The 26,132-nt window shown below is 41.3% G+C and overlaps 1 protein-coding gene across 1 annotated transcript in view; it reads right to left on the bottom strand.

Annotated features, from left to right (window-relative positions):
* The window catches only part of arid1a (AT-rich interaction domain 1A), a 30,329-nt gene extending 5,205 nt beyond the window's left edge, over positions 1-25,124 (bottom strand). Inside the window, exons 1-17 of the mRNA XM_002934639.5 lie at positions 22,546-25,124; positions 9,616-9,816; positions 7,552-7,956; positions 7,318-7,431; positions 6,658-6,898; positions 6,388-6,477; positions 6,141-6,308; positions 3,775-4,060; positions 3,498-3,637; positions 3,186-3,295; positions 2,469-2,678; positions 2,178-2,382; positions 1,350-1,482; positions 960-1,114; positions 698-833; positions 460-576; positions 247-337 (exon numbers count right to left, since the gene is read on the bottom strand). Of these exons, the coding sequence (XP_002934685.2) occupies positions 247-337; positions 460-576; positions 698-833; positions 960-1,114; positions 1,350-1,482; positions 2,178-2,382; positions 2,469-2,678; positions 3,186-3,295; positions 3,498-3,637; positions 3,775-4,060; positions 6,141-6,308; positions 6,388-6,477; positions 6,658-6,898; positions 7,318-7,431; positions 7,552-7,956; positions 9,616-9,816; positions 22,546-23,214 (3,471 nt within the window). The 5' untranslated portion in view covers positions 23,215-25,124. The remainder of the gene's footprint in view (positions 1-246; positions 338-459; positions 577-697; positions 834-959; positions 1,115-1,349; positions 1,483-2,177; positions 2,383-2,468; positions 2,679-3,185; positions 3,296-3,497; positions 3,638-3,774; positions 4,061-6,140; positions 6,309-6,387; positions 6,478-6,657; positions 6,899-7,317; positions 7,432-7,551; positions 7,957-9,615; positions 9,817-22,545) is intronic.
* Positions 25,125-26,132: the final 1,008 nt, after the last annotated feature.

Raw genomic sequence — 26,132 nt, 5'->3', positions numbered from 1 at the left:
AGACACACCAAATGTATATGCAGCAAAGGTTAAACCACACTGAAAGTGAAATATGATACAGCTTTTTAATTTAGCAAAAACTTTCCAGGTGACTCTTTTCTAAAACACACTAAAGATAAAATTGACTGATTGGCATACTGTCAGGGGTACTATCATTTCTCACCAATTGGGCTAGATAGAGTACATAATCAAAGAGGGAGTGCGCAAGTATATATATTCCAGAGACTGCAGTCATTACTCACTCACCTGTTGCTGGTACAGAGGATTCTGTTGGCTAGGATAGGGGCTGCCTGCAGCTGTGCCCTGCGTGGGATACTGGTTCCCATAGGAATCATGCCTGGAAATAAAGAATATATCTTAGGTAGCTCAAAGAACTGTTGAATATGGCTTCAAAACATTTCCATTGCAAGACCGCATCTCCCACCACTAACAACAAAGCATTTGGCTTTTCCTTCTCACCTCTGCTGCGGGTAGCGTCCAGGAGAGTACATGCCACTGTCTGTGTTGGAAGGCATCATATTTTGCTGATTCCCTCCACTTCCCATTCCACCCTCTGGGCCTAGTCCAGGCTCACCCCTAAAATGTAATAATGTAATAAAAGAAATACATTTAAAATAAAAAAATAAAAAAAAGGCTGTGCAGACCACCTCATTGCCTCATGCATAATCACACTACCTTCCAACATATTGGAACTCACCTGACTCTGTCATAACCACCATATGGATAGTGCTGACGTTGTCCAAGGCTAGGCATACCAGGACCTGTGCCACGGCTATAAGGGTCTCCTATTGTCCCACTTGGACCTTGTCCTGAGGGCATAAAGGGATCTGCTCCTTAAGGAGAGATGGAACATCACACTTGAATCAACAGCATCAGTAAAATAGTGAAATAAGACATAACAGGACCTAAACAAGTACACATTGACTGTAGAATTACTTGGACTACTCTACCACACAAACCTTTTCTCATGTTCCCATAAGGATCCTTGCCTGTCTCATAAGGCATCCTGCCCATCATGTCTGCCTGGTACCCAGGATTTGGGGTCATGGAATTTCTTTTTTGGTAGGAAGGATCTGAACCATCATATGCCTCCTGAAGACCCACAGAATTATTTCTGCAGAAGGTAAGAGATTCACATAAATGGGCAAAATTGAGAGAAAATTAATGAAATTTGTGAACGGCAATAGGAAAATGCATTGTGAAAAACAAAGACCAGGTAAAAAAACAAGTGTACAAAAAGATTATATGTAAATGTGTAGGCAGATTAGGATCAAATAAAACAAAACCACTGGTTGTTTTCTAATGCAAACAAGAGCAATTCTCAAAAACCAGCGACAATGTTTACTTACCTCATACCAGGCATAGGTGGCATATGGCTATGAGGAGTTGATGCTGGCGTTGGAGGTTTAAGGTCTCCTCCTTCAGCCATCGAACTGCTTGTAGACTGAGGGGTCTGTGGCCCCTGCATAGAGCCAGAGCCAGCTGCGAATTAAACAAAAAAAGGATATGCTTGACAGGCTTAGATCAGCACTACCTATACATTCCATCCCAAAGTTCATAGCCACGACACAGATTTTATCTGGTCCCTTCAAAGCTTAACACTTGACATTACAAATCTTAATGTGATGTTAAAGGCATGACCTTTTCATTATAAGGGCACCTTTCATGCAAATATGGTTGCCCTTGCTGCAGTTGAGGAAACAAAACTAATTTGTCCATAAAACTCCTTTCCAGCACTGCCATGCGCACAAAGAGGGACATCTTGGTGTGCAAGGCCACATTGGAGCACATGCATAATAAGGGAGCACCCCACCTTTGTCATTATGTGCATGTGCCACAGAATCAGCATCAGATGAATACATATGGGATATGGGGGCACTCGTACATTATGCACGTGTGTGCCACAGAATTGGGAGCTTCCCCCAAATGCAGGTGGTGTAGCGCTCTTGGGGAGGGGAGTTCCTTCACAAAACACTTTGGTTTACCCTCAAATTAAATGAATGGTTCATTTTACATGCAAAAGTTCTTTTTTTTTTGCATTTTTGAAAATGATAGTAAACACATAGTTTACATATCATTACATATTGTACAGTTGATTTTCCTCCAAGCCCTGGATAGAGAACTATGAGCTTTCTATAAAGTATAAGATTGGCAGCAATAAACCATTGTATGCCTACCTGGTGAAGGGGGCTGGATCTTGGCTTGCTTCTTGGATTCAGCAGAGGCAAAGATGTCCGGTGGTGGATCTTCTCCTCTCTCAATTTTGCATTCAAAGGCATACAGACACTGTATATACTGCTTTTTCAATGAGCTTGCAGCACTGCTTGAAGTGCCCACATTCAGGTTTGTTGCCAGCTCTCGCCACTTCTTGTTTTTGTTTACCTGGAAGGTGGTTATTCAATATATAAATTAGAACAGCAATTTGGGTGAAGACAGAAGCATCTTACATAAAAATATAACAGACTTACCTGCGTGAGCCCTCCAATTTCCTTGACAGATACATAGAGGCGGTACAAGTCAAGAGGCTTCCTGCCCACAGCTGGTAGGTTGGTCATGCCCATGGCCTTTTCTTCTGTGAAGGACAGGTAACGATCCACCCACATCTTCCTGTCAGGCTCTACTCCAAGTTCATACAGCTTTGTAATCTTTTCATTTGTAGTAGTGGAGGAGCTGGACTTCTGTATTACAAAAATATAAAAGTTTTAATTAAAGACATGCCTTTTTAAAATAAATAAATGAACGTTAAGTTTTACAGTCACTAATTCTTGCAAATGATCTTGTACAAGTATGCAAAAAGTGCTCAAGAGGGATGACCTACCAAAATGTTTCAGTTGCCAGTGACCAACAAATACATGAATACAATGCAGAAAAGCAATTTTTGTTATTACTGAGCAGTGCAAAGCATATAACAATGAATTGGGAATTTTTAAACATAGTATGAAGACTGTTTGGTTATGTGTTTCAAAGGAGTGCGTGGATAGGTAAGCAAAGGAAGAATAGACACAAGTACACTAGGCATTGCAATACTATTTGATTTTGCAAGCTTGCATTTTACTTAACACTATAGAAGGGCTCCTGTAAAAAAAATTTTACATATAGAACATTAACTGGAATGTCACTTAAATTTCCTGTTATAGCAACCCCACACTTGCCATTTTAAAATAGTTAAAACAAAAAAAAAATACCTTAGATTTGGTCTCTGATTTTGGTGTGCCATCTGCCTTGTTGTTCATTTTTGGGGTTGGTGTTAACTTGACATCAGGAAGTCCCATGAGATCTGGACTGCCAGCCATGCCTGAAGCAGATTACACATGCCATGAACATTAATCGGATTTGTTTTGCAAAACACACTTTTTTTTGTTTGCAACAAAGAACAGTTTCAGTATAGTAGGCCTGTCACGGGTTTTAAATACTCAGTACCCAGCAAAAAAAAAAAAAAAGAAGCAAGATGCAGGTATAACCAATGTTGTATCAGTCTTTCTTCATCTTCCCCTTACCTGAGTTATTAACCATGTTGCCACTCATGTAGGGATTTCCCTGTGTGTTCATTATAGCCGCCATGCTATTCATGCCTTGACCATAAGCTGTGCCAGATCCCATCATTCCGCCCTGGTTCATGTTTGGGTATCCTGGAGACCTATGGAGTAACAAGTAACAATTCAATTTTTTTTTCACAGAAAAGTACCTATTAAAAAAAAAAACAAAAAAACATATAACAGCAAATACAATACCTAAAAGTAAAAAATCTTAACGATGTGGCCCTGCCTCACTCACCTGCTCTGTAAGGAGTTGGGGGTGGCGTGCATGCCAGCTGCCTCTTGTGCTTTGCGGTTCATGCCTGCAGGAGGTGGGCACATGCCAGAGGCCACCTGTGGTGGCATACTGCCCATGTTAGGCCCATACGGACGGTTGCCCATACCAGAGTGGCCCATACGTCCTGTGTACTGAGGCATTCCTCCCTGCCCATGCATCTGCCCACCTGCAACAAGTGGGGTCATTCCTCCTGCAGAATATCCGGCGTTGGGCATAGTATTATAGTTAGGCTGACGAGGATACCCACCTACATAGAATACACACAGCTTTTTAGTTAAGCTATAATTTTCAAAGGAAAAAAAAAAAAAAAAAAAAAAAAAGTCAAGCTCTTGAGAAATAACCCCATAAATTGTCAATACAGCCTGGGCAAATAAATCTAAATCCCTAAATGCACTTGTAATTTGACAGACTTCTATTTTAACATAAAGCAAAAAAAAAAAAATTACAAAGAGATCCCTGATCTTTAACTTGTACTGGAATAAGAAACACCCCAAAAATTCCCTCCCTGTCATCCAGTTGCTAAAACATAGCTCTATAGGCTAAAAACATTTTTTTTTAAACCCCAAAGAATTAAATGCTGCAAGTTTAGCAATTTGTCTTGAATCTTTTTAAAAAAAAAAAAAAAAAAAAAAGAAAAAAAAGAAAACCATTTTGCTCCAGCTACACCCCACCGACATCTGATATTATAAAAGTGTGGGAACATTTACACTTATTCAATTATGAATAGAATTAAATAAAAACAAATCTACATATAATTTTTTTTTTATACCACACCCCCAACCTACAAGATTTTACTACTTCGCTGTAATGTGAATGTGGTTCATTAAGAATATAACTAGCTGAAAAGGAAAATTGTGACTGAGAAGGGTACAAAACATTAGAAACATAGTTCATATAGCAAAGAGCAAGTGCTCTATATAAAAGGTGCCTATAAAATGGTACCATGGCATATAATCAATTTTAAGCATATACTTACAGAACAATGTGACAAATATATGCACTCCACTGGCTACCTGAACATCCAGTGCACAGCTCAAGTAATAACAGTAACACCCAGATATTAAAGAACATGTAAAGCTTACATTTGCCTACAATGTATATCAGTTGGGCACGTCTCCCCCACCCAAATGGCATCATTTGTACTGCATATATCTCCCCTCTTTTTTCTAGCACCATCACATTTTCCTAAAGCAAATAGCAGCTGTCACCCGGTGGCTATTTTTCCCCTGATACATAATCATATACATTTAAATCTGCAAACAGCATACACACACAGACCCTTATTCAGCATACATTTCATCAAGAATACAGGCTCACACAGGCACAACTGTCTGATTAAAGTTCATTTTTTTTCTCCTGAGCTCCGCTTTACCATTACAGTGCTCAAGCAAAGCAGAAGCAGACAGCTAGAGCTGAGTTTCTATGGGAACCAGCAATGCCATCTCTTCACTGGCTGCTAGACTGGAGGGCGTGTTTTGTAATCTGAGCTTAGAACAACTGAGCATGCCCGCCAGCCAACAGCCAAAGCAAATACCTGAGGGAGGGGGCCGAGTGGGTTACAGGAGGAGAAGGAAATCTAAGTGATTAAGGGGATGTTGCAGCCTTACTATTAACCCCAGTACAACCAGGGTGGCAGATATTGAAAGATTTCAAAGAGGCTGTTCACTGATTACATTTTTGTGTGTGGGGTTTTACATGTCCTTTAAAGGGACAATATACACTTCTTTGTATCATGAGCTCAAATGAATAGGGCTTGTGCTGAAGGTACTTTTTGCCAATTGTTTTAATTAAGAAATATCTACGGTCTGCTAACCCTTAAAGTATGTTTTTTCTTTAAAGATAGACAGAATGTACCCTCAACAAAAGTCCCATTTATTGTGTTACTTTTAAGCAAAGGTTTTTAGGTGTATACCATCCCTTTAAAATGCATATTATTTACATTTGACTAGTTGGTACATCTTAGAAGTCTACTGAGGATGGCAATGTATTTTAGAGCTACAGAGTATCCTGAAAATACGGACCCCCAAAGGTTAGCGGATACTAGAAGTGTAAAGATGCATTATTTAGAAAGGAGTCATTCCTATTCTGCATCTCTCCAGCATGGAAACATTCCTTTCATTTCCTCTACTGTTCTTTATTTTGACTTCCAAACTGTTGCTTAGTTCTTTTGGTAACTAAGCCCTAGTGAGCAGTTAAAATTAAAGGCTTGAGAGAAAGAGGAAAAAGGGGGGGAATCTATGTTAAGAAAAAAAAAAAAAACGAGAAGAATATTAAGAAAACCACAGACACTAGTGGGGACTAAGCAGCTACTAAGGCAAAACACTAACCTTGAGGTCCATACTGTCCTCCCTGAGGACCATAGCTTCCCATGGAATTTTGTTGATAGGGTCCCATCCCAGAATGCATTTGTGCCGCTGTTGACTGGCGGGGAGAAAGTGCAGGACCAGGCTGAGGGGATCCGTATTGAGGTATCTGTGCATTCCTCTGCATGTATCCTGTTGCAGAAGAAAAAATGGTTATAAATGCAGTGTTGCACAGCTCAGTCTTTTCTGTCCATTATAGACCTTCACAAACCTCGCTCTTGTCCAAGGCTAGCCTGGTTCATCGTAGGGTGGATCAGGCCATCAGACTGCCCACTAGGGGGCCGTGGGGGCATCTGAGTTCCTGAAGAGGTAAAATTAACAGTAAAGTTTTATGTACAATTCCATAAAAAGCATAATGACACTTATCAATTTATAACCAGATAATTCACATACTTATAATCATTTATTAATCCTCACTTTAACTGTGCTTCTTCACCCCCCCCCCCGCCCCACCCCCAGTTTAGGACATCCCTGCACTCACCAGGGACAGCAGTTGGAGAGAGGGGTCCAGAGCGAGATGGTGCCACACTTGCTGGGGAACCTACAGGAGAAGGGGATGGACCCCTAATGCCAGGGAGGTGTGGGGAAGTATGCGGTGAGAAAGGAGACTGGGCAGGATTGCTCTGCTCGCCTTGGCTGCTGGAGATCCCAGATGTGCTGACTCCTGGACTCAGAGCTCCTTCTGCACCCATTGGGAGATCATCAATGGAACCAGAAAGATCCTAGAACAAAAAAAAGTGTTAAAATTACAAATAATGCAACACAAATGAATTAAATTAACAATAAAAATAAAGTTCAATCTAAAAATGTATAATTTTTCTTTGAGTTCTATTCTATTAATAAAGCAGATTACAAACTAGAAATACTGTATTAAGACCTTCAGTTGAGCTCAATTTAATTACAGACTGAAGGATAACTGGTAAAGAGATGAGAAAATATGCACCTACAAATGAAATGTATTTTGCTTTAGACAGTGCTGAGAGTTTTGAAGTTGATTTTAAATTAGTTCTGTAACTCTGAAATTTGAATATAAGGTCTCATATGCAATTTAAAACATTAGAATTATATTGATAACGTGTAGATAATCAATTTTCACTAAAATTGCCAACAAGAATGAAATTTACACAAGAACTTTACTTACAGGTAGACTAGAAGGCCGTGGTTGCATTCCCATACTCAAGTCATCCTGGCCTTTGCTTGAGCCCAGAGAAGGTGTGGATGATGCTTGTGATGTGAAGGAATCCTGAGAGAGCTCCTGAGAGAAACATTAAATGTGCTTAAAGTACAAGAAATGTCTGGAGGACAAATACAAGGTGTGGAAGGCAGTACTCATTTACAAGAACAGATAATATTGTTCTACAGCTCTTAGTCTTACCTGTGGTGGAGGAAACCGCTGTTGAGAGTATGTTCCCGATTGTTGTGCTCCTGTCGAGGGATAAGATGAAACCTGCTGCTGTGTAGAGGTGTACTGGCCAGTTTGTTGGGTATATGGTGACTGGCTCTGTGAGCTGGTGGGGGCACCCTGCTGCTGAGTGTACGGTGAAGGGGATGGGGACTGCTGTTGAGTAAATGTGGGCTGTCCCGATTGAGTAGGGGTTGGCTGGGAGGATGGAGCTTGTTGCTGCGAATAAGACTGAGGACCTGATTGCTGCTGGGAATATTGGGTTTGTGGGGGTGTTGTCTGTGGTTGCTGGGGAGGGTGGAGGCTCTGCTGGTTGTAGTAAGGAGACTGGCTCTGTTGAGAGTAGGACCCAGGACCCTGCTGAGTATATGGAGACATCTGTGGGAAAAATAGGAGCAGGCAAAGGTAGTTTAACAAGAATAGCATTTTTGTTTTTTACCGCTTGAAATCACAGAATAAATGGGGGCTATGTCATAAAGGGTTTGAAAAGTGGGTACAATCAAATATATCACATTTTATATTGCAGTACAACTCCTTTTATAAACAATTAAGGTCCCCATACACGCAGAGATCCGCTCGCTTGGCGATCTCTGCACCCGATATCCCCACCTACGGGTCTACGGGTGGGCACTATCGGGGAGCGTGTAGTTAAAAAAATAAATAATTCGATCGTTGGGCCCTGGGGCCGATGCGGTCCCCGATCCGACTGAATTTTCTAACCTGGCCGATCGAGATCTGGCCAATTTCAGGCCAGATATCGGTCAGCCAGGCCCCTCGTTTCTGCCCCTACACAGGCAGTTAAGCTGCCGAATCAGTCCAAGGGACCGACATCGGCAGCTACAATCTGCCCGTGCATGGGGACCTTAAGTGGTAACAGTATTTTTGGGAAGCCATGCCAAGACTTGTGCTTCAGGTGTCTAGTAATGGAAGCAAATTAGATATATTTGTCAACATCACCCAATGATAACCACCTGAAGCTGCTGAATACTAACAGAGATACATTAGTGTTTTCATATCAAAAACCTTTTAGTAGTTTTCACTAGAATCTTGAAGGTATCAATGGCAGTTCTGAGTGCTTCGCCAGAAAAAAAAAAGCCCTATGAGCCTTAAAGGAAACATCAACCCTATTTTAGCTTGCATCGTGTCAGCATAGGGTGCCTTATCCCCCCCAAAACCACTATTTTCACGCCCCAATTCCACTTCTACATCCTGCACCGCCGCCTTCTTCATTACAGTATTAAGCGTTTCACCTGACTGCCATTTTCCCATCCTGACATCATCGCCCCTCCAACCTGACATCTCCAAGGAGATTTTTTCAATGAAACTATAAAAAGAACTCTTTGAAATACATGTCCTCAAGAAAGCTGTCTCAAAGCGCGCATGCTCCCCACGCCAAGTGGAAAGGAGAATTTTGGAGGGGGCCTGAGAAAGCTACATATATGCAGAGAGATCAAGGGAACCAAATCGCACCCGAAAATGAAAATTTTCCGTGTGGCGACTAATCTCCTCGTGTGTCACTGCCCTTAAGGACTAAGAGTGGCAGGTATTTAAAGAATGCAGTGAGGCTTTTTACCGAAAGATTTGTTTGGGTTGACATGTCCTTTAAAGTGGTATTTCACAGAATGGTCTATTTTTTGCTACCTTACATTTTTTTTCTATAGTTTGTAAATGTGTTACCTTACTTTTCTGCTTCTTGCCACATTTCAGATGGAGGTCAGTGACCCTGGCAGCCAAAAAAAACTGTTCAAGGCTATAACTACTGTTATTGCTACTTTTTATTACTTTTCTTTCTATACAGGTTCCTTATTCATAATCCAGCCTCTCATTTAAGCTATGGCCTGGTTGCTAGGGTAATTTGGATCCTAGCAACCAGATAGCTGATGAAATTCCAAACCGGAGAGCTGTTAAAGAGCTTAATTCTAAAGACAAAAAAAATAAAAAAATTGACCAATGGCAAATTGTCTAAGTCTATATCATACTAAAACATTAAAGGTAAACTGCCCCTTGAAGCCGGTCAAGAATATGATATCACTGTACCTGTTGCCCATACTGCATGCTCATGCCACCTTGTGGTCTTCCTTGCATGGACATAGGATATCTCTGTGGACTCTGAGAAGAGTAAGGCTGCACTGGGTATCCAGAGTGTCCCTGTTGAGCTCCCTGCTGCTGGCTGTATGGATTACTGGACCCATATGGCTGGGGTCGCATTTTTCCCATCTGATCCATCGGTGTAGCCGGCTATGGGGGTAGAAAAATGATAAAATTCATTTTAGAAAATATGCAAAACAAATATTGCTTCACTGCAAAGTGCTTGCAATTCATAGAAAAAAAGTAAAAAAAAAAGGTCCCGATGGGGACCGAAACGTAATGTTGGCTGTTCCTGCGTTTTTAATACACAATTGATTGTTTTTGGAATATAACTCTGTGTTGCTGGTCTTTTTTGGATATATATATATATTTATTTTTTGTCTTATACTGGCTTAAACCTCAGATTCAGATATGCCAATTGTAAATGGATCCTTCGTGTTAATTTATCTCATTGTATTTAAAAAAAAAAAAAAAAACCACTAGCATTTCTTGTTGTTAATTGATGCCAATGCGGAGTCTAGGCATATTCCCCCAGCAACAGTTATGTTGAAGTGGCTACAAATAAGTTGACATTAGCTGCCTTTTGGCTACTCCAGAAAAAGCGGACAGTCTACTGATCCATCAGCTAAGTGGCCAAACAGGCAGAAATCTTCTTCAAATTGTCCAGATGTGAAATAGCTTGTTGACGTTAGCTTTAACCAACAAAGCAGAATTTGAGAGACTTACAGAACCACTGCATAAGTATATGCAGCAATGAATGATTTAAACTGTACTTTTAGATTACTGGTTTTAAAAAAATTTTCAGTAACATTATACCACAGAAGAGTACTATCACCCAAATTGAGGGTTTGCATGTTGATGAAAACTGAATATAATGTAATCATATATAGCTAATTAAACCGTACCCTCAGGTTTAAAGCCTTAGTGACATTCCTGGAAAACACTATAGGATGCAGTTTGAAGTGACAACACACACACAGGTTCATTTACAATAACCCACGGCATGCAAACGACAGTTCATACACCTTGCTTCCTCAGCAAAATTTCACTGTAATTGTAGGGTCTCTTAGCAAGTTAGAGAACTTTACCATGTATCAGGCTTTAAGGTCAAGGTGTTGGAATGAGGACTAATCAGACATTACCTGTTCCCACAATAATTAACCTGCTTGTTACCTCTGGGATTAGGCTTGTGAAGGCAGCCGGTGAGAGCTATTTATATCTGAAAAGGCAAGCAGCCGAAGTGTAACAGGTCCCAGCTGTACACCCATCTGAAGTGCAGCCAAAAGCCGGCTGTCTGGTGTGGAGTGCTGGCAGGCAATGAATGACAGGATCTGTGCTCTGGGGACATTATGAGGGAAGGGGGGGGGGGGGGGGGAGAGGAGGGAAACCAACAGCCTTTCTAGATTTCCCCTCCTGAGTTTGCCACACCTAATCAACCCACCCTCACAGCCATAGCAGATAAAACAGGAGGGGCAGCGGACTCTGGCCTTGGGAATTGGCCACATGGCTAATTTGCATGACTGCAAAGCTGGTGAGGGGGTGGAGAATAAGCCCAGAATACTTGAGTGTGAAAAACAATACTAAAGACAGAGGAGGAGATCCGTTTCCACAAGCATATCAATGCCAATGTTACACTTTACTACCAGCACACAGTGACACGCAAGTAAAATGCTTCTTTTCATAAAGTGATGTTCCAAGGATTTAGCCTTGATTGTATGGGTAAATGTAAATACTGATGCATTTTTCAAGACAGTATTTGTTGGTCAGAGAGCCTTAAGACATTTCACTACAAACCACAAAAGGCCTTGCCATCCTCGGACATATATAATTATAAAAAAAAAATTGTTTTTAAATTAAAGTACAGGTTCAGGACCTGTTATCCAGAACACTTGGGGTCTGTGGTTTCCAGATAAGAGATCTTACCATAATTTGGATCTCCTTACCTTACGATTGCTAAAAATAATTTAAATGTTGAATAAACCCAATAGGATTGTTTTACCTCCAATAAGGATTAATTACATCTTAGTTGGGATCAAGTACAATGTACTGTTTCATAATTTTAGAGAAAAAACATTTTCAAAAATTAGATTTGCTTATAATGTCTATAGAGTCTATGACAGATATCCAGAAAGTTCCAAATTACGAAAAGGTTAACGTGTTCCCGGATAACTAAACCCGTACCTGTACTTAAACCAATAGCGCAATTAGGTTTAAAGATAATGACAGACATGGCAATTTTGAGCATTATGACGCTCGACAGAAACACCCAAAAATACCCCCATTTAAAGTGACTGGGTACCTACAGGCAATTTTCATTCAAGTGACAGGAGCTTCCCTCTTGAAAAAATAGGATCTAGATAAAGATTACTAGTTTTTAGAGAAGGGGAGCACCAGCCTGGAGGGGGGGGATGGGGGTTTAAATTTACTGCCCTTAACTAAGTAACAAGGTTACTTTGTCAGTGAAATTATTCTAAATACACAATGGTGTCAGAGGAAAAGCTCATTCAAACTGTGTAAATGTTTAACAGTTAAAACACCAGTATTTAAAACATTCAATACATTAAATCAGATCGCGGCCAAATATAGAGTATTGACCCAGGTGTGTATAAAACCCAAGGTAAGTTGCTTTTTTCCCCAGCAATCAGCGAAATTTAACAAGTCAAAAAAAGATTACACAAAAAAAAGAAAAACTCTCCACTGTTGATAAGTGGTCCAGATGCTAGAAGCCCCAAACCTGTAGGTTGAGGGAGTGTTCAACCATAAACGAAAATCAGCTTCAATTGCATGTTTAATGCGCATACACATTTAATCATAGGCACTGACTATGATTAAGTGCGCATGTGCACAAAAGACGTCAGGTGTATTATTTTAGATGAATTAATAAAATCAAGTGATATCTGATGATGGTTTCGGCGTGTGATTGAAGCTGCTTCTCACTTTCATTTATGAGTGCTTTCATACATATACACACACGTTACATATATAGTATTTGCAAGTCCAGAGGTGCATAAACCTGTGTCATTCTTTTTCCTTGATTTAACAATCCAGCTTTTCTGCCCTATTCACCTTTGCTTCCCCCACTATTTCCCTTCTAATCCTGTCTGCATTTACTCAATCCCTTTCATTTCTGCTGCTACCTTAGGGCTATGGCACACGGGGAGATTAGTCGCACACTGCAAAACTCCCTGTTTGCGGGCGACTAATTTGCCTGAGTTGCCTTCCCCTCTCATGCCACCGGCGACTTACATGTTCGACGGTGGGATGGCAGGGGAAGGCAACTCGGGGAGATTAGTCGCCCGCAAACAGGGAGTTTTGCCGTGGGCGACTAATCTCCCCGTGTGCCAGAGCCCTTAAACCCATTTTCTCTTTTGCTATCAGTTTCGATGGCCAGTAATCACCCGAGTCAAATTTTGCCGCTCCTCTGCTTATACTTACCACTTTCCTCTTCCTTTTTTTAAGTGCTGTCCCCATTTGACCCTACTTTGTCACCGTTACCCTCTTCTGAATCCAACTGCATTCCCTTTAATTTTTATGTGAAATTGACTAGGCTTTTCTCCCTTTCCTCAACTACTAAGGGCAATGGCACACAGATTTGTCGCCGAAGGTTACATCTGCGCTACCACCAGCAACAAATCTACCAAAATGACTTGCTATAACATATTAGCAGTGCCACAAGTAAAATAAAATTACTTGTGGCGATTCGGCTTAATCGTGGGAAACTGTCTCCTTTTAAATTTTTCCATGATTAAGCCAGATCACAACAATAATTTGTTGTTTAGGTAAATGATTTTTAATGCTTCATATAGGCAGCCAAAGGCTGCCCTCCTAAAGTTGTGCTACACACTGGACCTTGGGGGCCTATATGGTATATACAGTAATTTACAGATTTTATTGCCTATTAAAATGTAATTTTAGAAATTGCATCCTTCTGTACCTATTGCTTAAATATAAGGACCAATTACAAAATCTTAGAATATCACTGTCCATATCCCAGATTTTAGTTAAAGGCACACTACCCCTTTAAATGCCAGCCACTAGGTGACCTGGAAACAAATAACCCTGGAAACTGAATCTATAGTATCTACCACTTTACACTCAAGGATCACTGGTCATGTCTATACAGACAGCTGGAAACCTATCAATATCAGTAATTGTTTTAAACTTTGGGAAGACATATAGGACATAGGATACTAGTATAAGGTCAATGTTAGACAATGTAATTTGTGATAATATGCCAGCAAACAACAAAATTGCTATGTAGTTGTGCATGTTTCTAACTGAGATATTCTGTGCCCAAACAAATGAGCAACAGGGATTTCAATGAACACGCCACATGTGAGCATTCCTTAATAACAGAACAACCCACCATGCTTTTTCACCTCTAGCAAGGCAAAGTGCACTGCAAATGTCTTACAGTGACTGAGTGTGGTCCTAATGACACTCTTGGAGGCAGCAAAGCCACACCTAGGCCATAAAAGGCCTGTGTTGCATTTTGGATTACTATCCTATGTCCTTAAGTATTTAAGTGAAGTCTGCCCTTCTAAAGGTGGACATACAGGCACCGGTATTATCGTACGAAACATAGTTTCCTACGATATTCGGTGCATGTATGGTGGATCGACAAGACGACCGATATCACAGAAGTGCAGGATATTGGTCATCTCGTCAATCGGGTGGGACGTAAGATTTTGCGCCCAAGCAAAATCTGCATTTAGGGCTGAATCGCCAGGTGAAGGTAGAATCCCTATTGTTTCTACATCCATATCAGACGATTCAGGTCTGAACGTCAGTTAAGGGAACGAAAGATTGTAATTGCAAGGTGTATAGCCGATCAACAAGACGACTGATATCCGCAGCTCTTCCGATACTGGTCGCCTCTTCGAGCCACCATACACGCACCGAATATCTTATGAAACAAGGTTTTGTACCATAATATCAGTGCGTGTATGGCCGGCTTTAAGCAATTTAGTTTTTCTTCTAAGAGATAAGTGGGTCTAAAACTTGACAAGTATACACACTTTAAGCCATGAAATTAGTTTGTGCCACACAAGGCACAAGTAATCATGCATTATTTAACATATACCAACATCACCCCCCCCAAACTTTGATTACAGAAATAGCCTATTAATGTACTTTTTGCTGAGCCATTTACAATGTGTGAATGACAATATACCTTTAAATGAATGTAATAATAAAAGGAGCAATTTATTGGTAGACTTCCATTTAATGGTCAACAAAGGTCCATGTCCTGTATTCTAAACATGGGTTTTTTAATGCATGGGTCCCCATGCTGTTCAGAGAGGGTGCACTTTTAATTATGTGAAATTTCTTCCCACAATAGCAAACATTAAATAAGGTGCATGACTCGTTCTAAACTAATTTAAGTCACAAAGCCGATTCCATGTTCCCCTTGATAAAAAGGTTAAACACTATTCTAGACCATGATTCACAGATCTCACCAAAAGCTGTCTAGCGTCTAGTTTACAACCTGTAATCGTCAGGCTTCAAACTATCTATTATGGCTCTTACACACAGATTTTTCTTGCTGCATTCCCCTTCACATCAAGTTGCGTTCTACCTGCATTCAGCATTTGCATGCTCCTCAGTGAGTACAGTGTGAATGGTCTGCTGCTGCAGGGGGATACAGGGCAAAAAAAAAAAAAAAAAAAGAGCCATTAATTTATTAATTTACTGAAGGTGGTTATGCACGGGCAGATTTAAGCTGCCAACTCCAGTCCTTTAGATCAAATCGGCAGCCTATCTGCCCGTATGGGGTCCCCACAATCGATATTTAGCAAAAAAAAAAAAATCAGACAGGTGTCGATTGGGCAGGTTTGATTTTCCCATCAGATCAGGAACCACATCAGCCATTAATGTGGTCCTCGGTCTGACAGCCCATAAGCGGTCACTGTAATTTGATCATTTGGCCCTAGGGCCAAATGATCAAATTAGCCAGATATCGCCTACCTTAGGTGGCTATCTTACAAAACAAGCAGATCTTAAAATGTATGGCCACACTACCGGCTCTTAATTATGGGATCTTGTTTTCTGTGATTATATCAATACAAATCTGTTTGTGTAAATTTAATTGATGCAATTAAGCAAAGGTGTTTCAGGCTAATGGCATGGGGTAAGTGTAGACATGTACTAAAGATGTTCTTATTCTAATCCGTGCAAGAGTGATAATTACTTTAGGCTGTTTGGGAGAGCTTATTGCACTTTGGGCAACTTTTGGTCCAGTAGCTTGGTGGACCCGACAGGGAACTGCTGTAGATGTTTCACTGTATGAGGACAAAACTAATTTATAAGCCACATCTTGTGGACTTCTGGACACATCAACCACTCTTTAACTGCATGTGGTTCTCAGTTACCACTGCTCCACCACATGAGAAACCTCTGCAAAAGCATGTCACTCACACAGATATAGACACTGACCCCAAAACATCTCAAAACAAACCATTTACTCCGCTATTTGCAAAATTAATCTTTAATAGTAAATTAATGACATCAAGTCTCTAAAAATAAGGGGCAATGTTTCATGGTTATGTGACCAGCATATCATGGTTGGAAGAAAATCTATAGAAAAGACTGCAAGATACTACCCTGTTAAAACAAATGCTAGATGTGGCAGTTTCTTGGCCCGTGTATAAACATTTGTACACAGGCTAAGAAACATCCGATTTGCTCAACATGTCTGGCATTAGGGGCCTATTTAACATGCGGTATAAAATTATGTATGCCAGAAAAATGGTGTAAAAAGCTAAGCAAAACCAATGGCAAATTTATAAAGCTGTGTATTTTCTTTTACACCCTCCTACAAAATGTCACACTTCTTAGCTTAGATCTTACACTAGCCTTTCTAAACAATACACTTAGGGGTATATTTATCATGCTGTGTAAAAAGTAGAGTAAAATATTACTGGTGATGTTGTTTATACAGCCAATCAGATACTCTGATTTGGTTTGCTAACTGCTGAAATCTAATTGCCACTTAGTTGCCCTGAGAAACATCACCTGTAATGCTTCACTCCACTTTTTACATAGCATGATATACCCCTTACTGTCTAGTTTAACGGTGAACTAAACAATAAAAATAAATATTGCTAAAATGCCATATTTCACCATCTTGGGAAGCATACCTAAAAAAAGACTGTGGTTGCCTTTGGCTGGTGGTTCATAATCCTAAAACAAAATGTACAATATATTTCTACTTCTTTAGTTAAGCTTTAGTTCTCCTTTACGCTCTCACTAGTTAGAGTGAAGTAGGGAAAAATGCCTATTTTCTCTCCCAGCTACTCCAGGAAGACCAACACTGAAGTCAGTTAGGTTAAGATTTGGAATACAGATTTACTGATAAAAACAAACAAACAAAAAAAAACCAGTTAACTATGGACAATTCAGCAAATTTGTTATTTCGTTATGAGCTTAGGGAGGCCTTACAAAATAATGGAACTTAAATCGAAGGGGATTGGGGCAAACCACAACACACTGCTCTGTGGGGAAGGATCGATATCAAATTGGCTTTCCTTTCCTGCTTTCTGTAGATCCAAAAACATTACACTATATGAATTGTACAAGGGCTTGGTTAATGGGTTTAAAAAAGTATGTAACCTGTGAAAGCAAGTACCATAAATGCCAATATGGTGAGCTTGAGCTTCCAGAACTATACCTATATTAACTGACTGCTTACCTTCACTAAACAAAATGGTAGCTCAACACAGACTTGAATAATCCTACCACCACTCACCAGGTGCTAGCTCTAAGTTCTCTGGAGGGCTTTAGGCATCTACCTTATAGTTCATTTTACCAGTGGAAAAGATTTAATAGAAAGCAAAAATGCAAGCTCACAGTTTACCAACTACATTCACTAACCTAACCTGCTTCTGTGGGAAAACTTTTCTTCCACCAGCTCCTAGACATCATGTACTGGCCTCATAAGGGGATTAAACAAAGGATGTTCTAAGCAACACTTGAAAGTGTTCCTTATAAAGTTGAAAATATAGGTTTTTGTATTAATTTCTGAACAGCTAAAATCTATCTGGATGATTCTACTCTCTCATCCTACCACAGCCAAAATTGACTTCCACTATATATAAATCCCTGTTGCAAACCATCCTATTCCATTTTGGTCGACCTATAGTACACGTACATTTCTGTTGCCTAAACATTCAAAGGATTGGGCCAAAGTTACTTTCATAGCATATTTATTTTTATTTTGCATTAGTAATAAACTCATAATGGGAGAGGCAGAATGGATTATCAAGGGTTAACTAATTAAGAGCTTCTGGAATTCAGGTTTCCAGATTAAAGATCCCATACCCAATGTATATGGACCGCAACCTGGAGGCACAAAAGTGTTGCTTTACAGACAACTTTCTAGCAAATAACAAAACTAGTTTAAAAGAAAGCTGCCATTGCCTAACATCCTCAAGCATTCAGTCTGTATACTTGTTACTGATGAGTTGTTCTTTGTTGTGCTAGGATTATTTGTTCAAATATAGTATGCTATTTTATTTAATAGATAAAATAGCAGTAGAGAGACAGCAAAGATGTGTGGCATGTGTTCTTTCCTGCTACACATACACAGGGAAATAAAAGTGACCCTTTTGTTAACCTAGATGCCAACCACAGCAGATGTGTATACCTAAACTGTACATGGTGAAAAAGAACAACTTGTACACACAACCTTACAGGAAGCAATAATACCAATATTAAAACAGAAATAAAAGCAGACCAAGTGAGTATGCATGGATGGATTTACCTGCTAGACTCCAAACAAAGTGAATAATTTTCTTCCTCCCTGCTTAAAGGAATAGTAACACTAAAAAAATGAAAGCATATCAAAGTAATTACAATTTAATGTACTGTTGCCCTGCACTAATAAAACTGGTGTGTGTTTGCCTCAGAAACCCTACTATAGTTTATGTAATCAAAGCTGCTGTGTAGCCATGGGGGCAGCCATTCAAGCTGGAAAAAAGGCATAGGTTACATAGCAGATAACAGATAAGCTCTGTAGACTATAATGGGGTTATATCCGTTATCTGCTATGTAACCTGTGCATTTTCTCCCCAGCTTGAATGGCTGCCCCCTGGCTACACAGCAGCTTTGTTTATATAAACTATAGTAGTCTGAGGCAAACACACCAGTTTATTATTAATATTTTGAATTACTTTAAAACACTTCCATGTTTTGTTGTTACTGCTGTTTTAAGGCTATCCATGAGCCACATTTTGGAAATGCTAAAAGCAAATGATGAATGTTATGTACAGCATCTAGTCATGTATTCCTTATGAAAAGTCACAACTATTGCATTCTGAAAGTAATGAGGACAAATATGAAAGATTAGCAATGTCTGCAAAACACTGTAGATTATGCTGGCACTATATAAATAAAAAAGATAAAAATATCATAATTTGTTATACCCTCATCAAGCACATCTTCAGCAGGACACCAAACCCCCCCCCCCCCATTATCCCAACTACAGGTATGGGACCGAATCATGGCTCCAGATAAGTCCCATACCCCCACCATCTTTCTTTGCCTGAATTAAACACTACTCTACCGCAGCGTTTTTCAACCGCTGTTCCGCGGCACACTAGTGTGCCGCGAGATGTTGCCTGGTGTGCCGTAGGTGAAGACAAGACTCCCCCGGTCCCCTCTGGGACACCTTCCACTTCCTGGCTCCATGATGCCCGGAAATCGTCACTGCCTGTGACGTCATCCGGCATCGGATCCAGGAGGGCGGAGCAGCCAGAGAGGAGAGGCAGCACTATCCTGCCCTAGCACAACCCGACCAGGGGGAGCAACTGCCCAGGCCCTGCCCCGACAGACCAGATCCACCAGGGGCCAGGCCCATGAACAGCCGCCCTACTCCCCACCGGAGGACAATCCCGGGACACCCCTGGATGCCGCAGCCTGACATGTAAGAAAACAATAATAATATATATATATAATATAAAATTTTTGTGTGTATAAAAAAAAAAAAAATCAGTGGGGGGGTGGGTTTGTGGAGAAAATGTCCCGGAAAATACTTTTTGTGTTTATTTGATTCCTATTCAAGAGAATTACTTTATATATAGTCAATATAGGCACAGAGTAAAAATTTTTAACATTTTCTAATGGTGGTGTGCCTCGTGCCTTTGCTCAACTGTCGATTGGGCAGATCTGATTTTCCCATTGGCTCGAGGACTGAATCGTTGATGCTTAGGTGGGCATATCTAATAATTTATATCCAGCTTAACATCTGCTCATGTGGCCTAGAAACAACTAAAATCAAGAAAACTTCAAGGAGATATATTTGAAAATCCACCTGATAATTGTATAAGCATAAAGTAAGCTATTGACAAATTAACTGCATACTTACCCAACGTGAACTAGCCATTTAGAATGGTGCTATTGAATGCCATGGTGGCAGTTTATTGGTCAAATCTGGGCAACATGTGAAGCCACATTGCCATTAATAACTGGCGTTCAGACAGGGCATCTCATTTATTATTTGGGCACCTCTAGAGGGGCTGGCTCAAGTTATTTCAGAATGTCAACCCTAGACAACTATCTTGAACTATAAAAGCATTAGCATTACAAATATTAACTTGCCCAATTTCAGAGGGTTCAAAAAGCTGCCCCTAGCAAAAAAAAAAAAATGAAGTTAGCACTCTCAGAAAGTGCCATTTTCAATAGTCACATTAATGCTTACCTTTTTACACTAATACAAAAAAGGAAATGTGTATTAGTCAAAGACAATGTTTATATTATGCATTCTGTCCCACAACAAGCGGCACTCATATGTCACTCAATATTTAACTACTAATATACTTTAAAAATGTTTAATGCATGTCTTACTTTATTTGGCAATTCCCTGTTCTCTGTTTTTACTAACTTCTGCTTTATAGAATGTCATGCAATTTTGTTTCTAAATTATATGCGCTCTTATTGTCAATGTGACAAATCGCAATTTAAAGAAAAACCTGGATAGCAACCCATTATTTATATAAGGGGTTTTTCTGTTAGTTGTACTGTTTGACACTGGAACATGCTCTTTGTTGAGCTGGCAGTCAGCTCTCAGCTCCTGAACGTAAAATAAGGGCAAATGTACAAAACATCTGTACACCTGTCCACGTGCTCATGGACAATAAAGCAAGCATGACCTTATACCTAATGTTGAATTTTGTATATACTTAAAGAACTAGCTTACCACAAAAAAACGAATTTTATGATGGAGCATCAGAATAAAAGGCACCTGGAATTTCTTAAAAAAAAATTCTTCAAAGGCCTTGCTCTATGCCTTATCACTTTCTCTAAAATCTTTCCATCTTTCCATTAAGCAAAAATGAAAATACTGGTACATCATTAAATTAATGATCAAAGATTTAGCAACTGCAGGTCATTTACAGACTATGACCCAACCTTGTACTGATGACAACATAGCATGAATGGGTGAAGGCAATTTATCAAATACCAGGTTAAACAGGTGAAAACATTAAATCTGCTTTTAATGTAAGTTAGTATCATTGTATAAACACTACAATTTTCAAGAAGATTTGACCAAATAGGATATGCGAATTTAAATATCAGATTTAAAAAAAAAAAAAACAACACAAATATACAGCATCAGTGAATAAAAAACAAAACAAACTGCCAAAGTCTGACAGGTGGCTATGTTCTACTCGGGACTGTGATGGAATAGAAATAATCAACTGCCAATCTCATAATTATATGGAGGTTTTAGACATGTCTCCCAAGATTCCTAAATCTTAAAACAACTTTAGGGCTTATAAAAACCCACTTTACAAAGCAGAATGGGTAGTGTATTTGATGTTTCTAGTTTAAAATCTAAAAGATAAGATAAATGTGCTAGGTACCAGGATGAAGGCACACTTACAGTGAGGGGCTTTTTTTAGACAACACAGGATACTGAGACATACTAAGCACTTATTTCTAATAATTCTAAAAGATAACATGTAGATGACTATACATGAAGTGTTATCTACAGTTATAAGAGAGCTTACCATGAAGGTAATGCTTTGCATGTGTGAGGAACCTAAGCAACAAGGTTTAAGCCATTCAAGAAGAAAATAGATGGACTGGTTATCTCCAAAGGGGCACAACAGAGGCACACATACAGTTCCTAAAAATCTGATAAATGTACACCACACACTTAAGACTTTAACAAACTCTATCAAGAAGCACCTAAAACACAATCACAATATTTCAACATCTGCAGATATCTTTACACACATGAATTCTCCTTATTTAACTCTGACTTCATTAATAAGAATCATTAGCTCCCCCTGCCCAAGTCCGAGCACAAAGATACCGACTACCCTGTAACAAAGCTCTCACACCCCAGCACCATTTCTAGCCAAGTACGGTGGTGTATTTATCAAATGAGGGACAACGTGCTCACACAATGGCACACCAGCAGCATAAGCTTGAAATGGGCCACCGCATGAAACAACAATGTGGAGATTTTGCAGCCATGGCACATTTAGGCACCACACAATAAGTTACCCCCAAACGCGCAAGTACGCACATTACTGCCCCCCGAGCAAGTCTAACATTGTTACTACTATCCGGTCCCCTACAAAACAAATATGAGATGTGAAGCTTTCCTTTGCAAACACGACGATATCCATTATGCGGCCCTCCTTCTGGGTTTTAACTACAATTCCCAGACCCTCGCCAGGTCAACTGGAAGTTGCAGTGCACCAAGAATTGGACGGCCCTAGGATGGACACCGATTTGGGGTCTATGTTTTACCCACCCGCCCCACTTAAGGTAGTTATTGATGCCCTACTTTAGCACTTGTGCCAGTTCTTGTCCTATTCCCACCAGCTTCACCAACACCCCAATGTGCTTGTGCCCTCGCCAGAATGTTACCTGCGGTGTCCTAGGCAGCCCTTGACCGCTGCTCCCCGGACTGCCCGGGGGATGCACTCCCCTCTGGCCCGCGGCCCAGCCGGCCGTATAACCTTCGGCTCCTTTGTGTTGATCCGGGTAGTCTCCCCCCGGGTAGGCCGGATATCCCCGCCCGGGGCTGGGCGCTGTCAGCAACTGATTAAGCGTAGGGGTGGCAGCTGCCGGTTGCGGTGGTCCGAATCGAGGTGGAGGTGGCGGGTAGGCCGGAGCCGGGGGCTTGCCTGTAGAGACGGGCGGGCGAGGCGGGGGGTAGCCCGGCGGGTAGGCCCTGTTAGGGTAGGCCGGGTACGAGTTATAGGCATCCGTGGGAGGAGTATAGTCCAAGCCAGGGCCAGGCTGAAAAACTCCTCTCGGGTACGGAGAGAAGCCGAACCCACCGGGCGGGTGCGATGAGGCGGAGGAGGCCGCAGGCGGATCCCCAGGCTCCTGGTGTGAAGAGGCCGGCACTGTTCGTGTCCCATTGGCCGCCTCTGTTGAGTCCGTTTCGTTTGAAGCAGTGACCGGAGCCTCTTGCTGTGACTCGTTCGAGGGAGGAGGGGGATCTCCGGGACTCTTTTTCAGGTCGGGGCCGGCAGCGGGCGGGGTCCCCCCCAAACTAGGGCCGGAGGCCGGGGCCACCTGGGCGGCCATGGAGGACAGAGAAAAGGACGGGGATAGAGGAGGCCTCCCCTCCCGGGGTATCGGGCTTGGTTCGGGCAGGAGGGGAGGGGGGATCCGCTTAGTCGGACACGAGGCGGTAGAGAGTAGGAGGAGAGGCCATTTTACCGAGAAAGGAGGAGGAGGAGGGACAGGCCGCAAAGCGCGGAGCTGGAGTCCAGGACTGGAGGTGGTACAGGCCGCAAGACCCGGGCACTGGAACACGAGTTAGGAACCGGGCTACTTGCTTCCTGCACTGGGCCGAGGCACAGAAAAAAAAATCGTTGACTGGGCCGGATCACATGGACCGGGAAGTAAAGCCTGGGTACTGGATCACTCACACGGTGATACAAGCTGCAAAACCTGGAACTGGAATACAGACAGGAACTGGAGCTGGATCACATTGACCGGGCACAAGGGGAGATAAAGCTAGGGGACTGGAGTGCAACCCGGAGCTGGGTGGCTGTCACTCACATTTAGTAGCATCAAAATCCCGGGACTGGATCAAAAGGATATGCTAGGTCAGAGATAGATCCTAGGCATAATGACAAGTGGAGCAAAGCTCGGAGTTAAATCATTCACACAGAGAGGGGGCTGCGAGAGAAGGAGATTGGATTTTTTTCTCACAGAGCTGAACACCGAAGAAAGTAAAATCAGGAGCTGGATAGGGGTTGGGTAAGATAGTAAAACCCGAAGTGAATTATGGACTGGAAGATCAGTTCCATGGGTAGGGTAAAGCCCGGAATATAGAATCAATTAAGTTAAAGCATAGAAAACCAAGGGCCAGGACAGGATCTTAGAGATTGGACCCTTTATCTCCCATAGGCTTACAAAGAATCAGAGGACGGTGAGGACAATAAAACCCGGATCTGGGTAAATGACCCGGGGCTCTTCATTTGTCTTCCATAGGCTTCAGCGTAAGGAGAGGTCAGGCAGTAAGACCCAGAGCGGAGCGCGGGAAGCCGAACACTAAGCATCACGTGATGCCAAAAGGCGTGTCACAGCGTTGCTACGTCATGAGGTGTGTGCGTCCGGTACTGAGCTCATTGTGCTGCGAAGCAACGTGCTGGTCACGTGTGTCGAGTGCTCTATGTGTGCACACATGTATATAGGCACACACTAGCATACATGTGAACATGGCTGTAAGTGGGTGCCGCATTCTTCGTACTAAAGCGATTTTCCATTCTAATGTTATTTTAAGACAACAATTTATGGACGTTTTAATTATATTACCGCAATTATAATTTATTTGTAGGTAAAATCATAGGACACACATTGAGTAATTGAGCCGTATATAAAATAACCTATTTCTTCTGCCAAAACTTAACGGCCGTCTATATTTGTGCGTGGAACGCTCAACTGTACGCCACAAAGTAATTTATCGGTGTGATTCTGCATTACATATATCTGTGTGAACCGTAGGACATATTTCTCCAGTTGCCCCCTCCCTTCCAGCATGCATGCACGCTTATCAACCCGTTTAGTCAGCGAGCGGCACAAAGGATAGTCTGGAGCGCCGGAATGGGGGAGGGGACCTTATTATCAGCTTGTTTTCTAGCCTCAGTCCGGATCCAAGCTCCACACTCAGGATCCTGTTGTGACCATGATAGCCCATAATTCTCTGCGGTTGGAAGGGGAGGGAGGGGACGCGCGCAATGGCTGATGGGCCAAGTAAAATGGTGGGGGCGGTTGTATAGGGCTGGAGACAAAGGAGGGAGGTAACCAGAACGTGGATTGGGGAAGTTATGTAGAAGCTAAACAGTCTTATGCGTTTCAAATAGATCATTTGTTCTGCTATAATCATTTGTAAAATAGAAACATCACGTGTCTCATTACCTTGAAAGGTAACTGTGTATTCCTATGTATATTTGAATGGGTCCCGATTAAACATTTCTCCTTTGTGTCCCCGTACACGTGCAGTTTGTGTGTGTTTACATGTACCCAGCAGTATGTGTGTCTCACTAAGTACATGTAGCATAAACAGCGGACACAGCACCACCTAGAGATTCATGCTAATACCTGAATGATGAAAGTTTAGCAACTTATTTGCAAGAAGAAGCAGTAGCACAGAGGCGCTTATTTCCAGGGCTGGTTTTGGTAGGGAAGACAATAGATCACCTTTTCCCCACAAAGATTTGAGTAGTTAGGATATTGCATATCCATACAAGTTTACATAACAATTAAAAAAAAACTTGAGAACTAAGTTTCTAAAATAAAATGCCTCCATTTTTTTTTATTCCAGCCATAACATTACACAGTGTGTGTCTGTACATATTAAGATATTTTATGGCACATACCTAATATTAAATCAACATACCTGTGTTTAGGTCACTGTGTAAAGGCTGCCATACATGGGCTGATTCTAGCTGCCGATATCAATCCCTTAAACTGATTTGGCAGCTTATCGACCCGTGTATGGGCACTAAAGACGGGCCTGGCCTGAAATCGGCCCTGAATCAACTGACACCTATACCAGTCATTTTAATTCGATCTAAATTAGCCGATATTGCCCACCCATAGGGGGGATATCGGGAGAAGATCCGCTCGCTTGGCGACCTCGATCTTACGATCGATCGATCTCACCTTGCCTCATGTCAGAAGCAGCCCTGGGCGCACTTTCCTTTACATACTATGACCTATTCTTTCATCTATTTAGCCTCATTGTTCTTATACAAAAATAAGGACTAACCATGACATGGTTAGAAGCAGGAGGGCCTGTTGACACCTGGGCCCACCAGGAGTTTTCCAATCCAACATTTGGTTGACAAACAAGCTGATCTTTACATGCAAGTTTAGTCATATTTATTTATTTACAAACATTTATTACAAATTTCAATTTGCAAAGTTTTGAGAGTTTTCACAGAAGATGATCCATAGAGGTGTAAGATGGTGTCTGTCAACCACACTGAACA

Source organism: Xenopus tropicalis, chromosome 2, assembly GCF_000004195.4.
Source record: "Xenopus tropicalis strain Nigerian chromosome 2, UCB_Xtro_10.0, whole genome shotgun sequence".
Lineage (NCBI taxonomy): Eukaryota > Metazoa > Chordata > Amphibia > Anura > Pipidae > Xenopus > Xenopus tropicalis.
The sequence above is the reverse complement of the archived record's forward strand: the minus strand, read 5'-3'. Positions and strand labels throughout refer to the sequence as shown.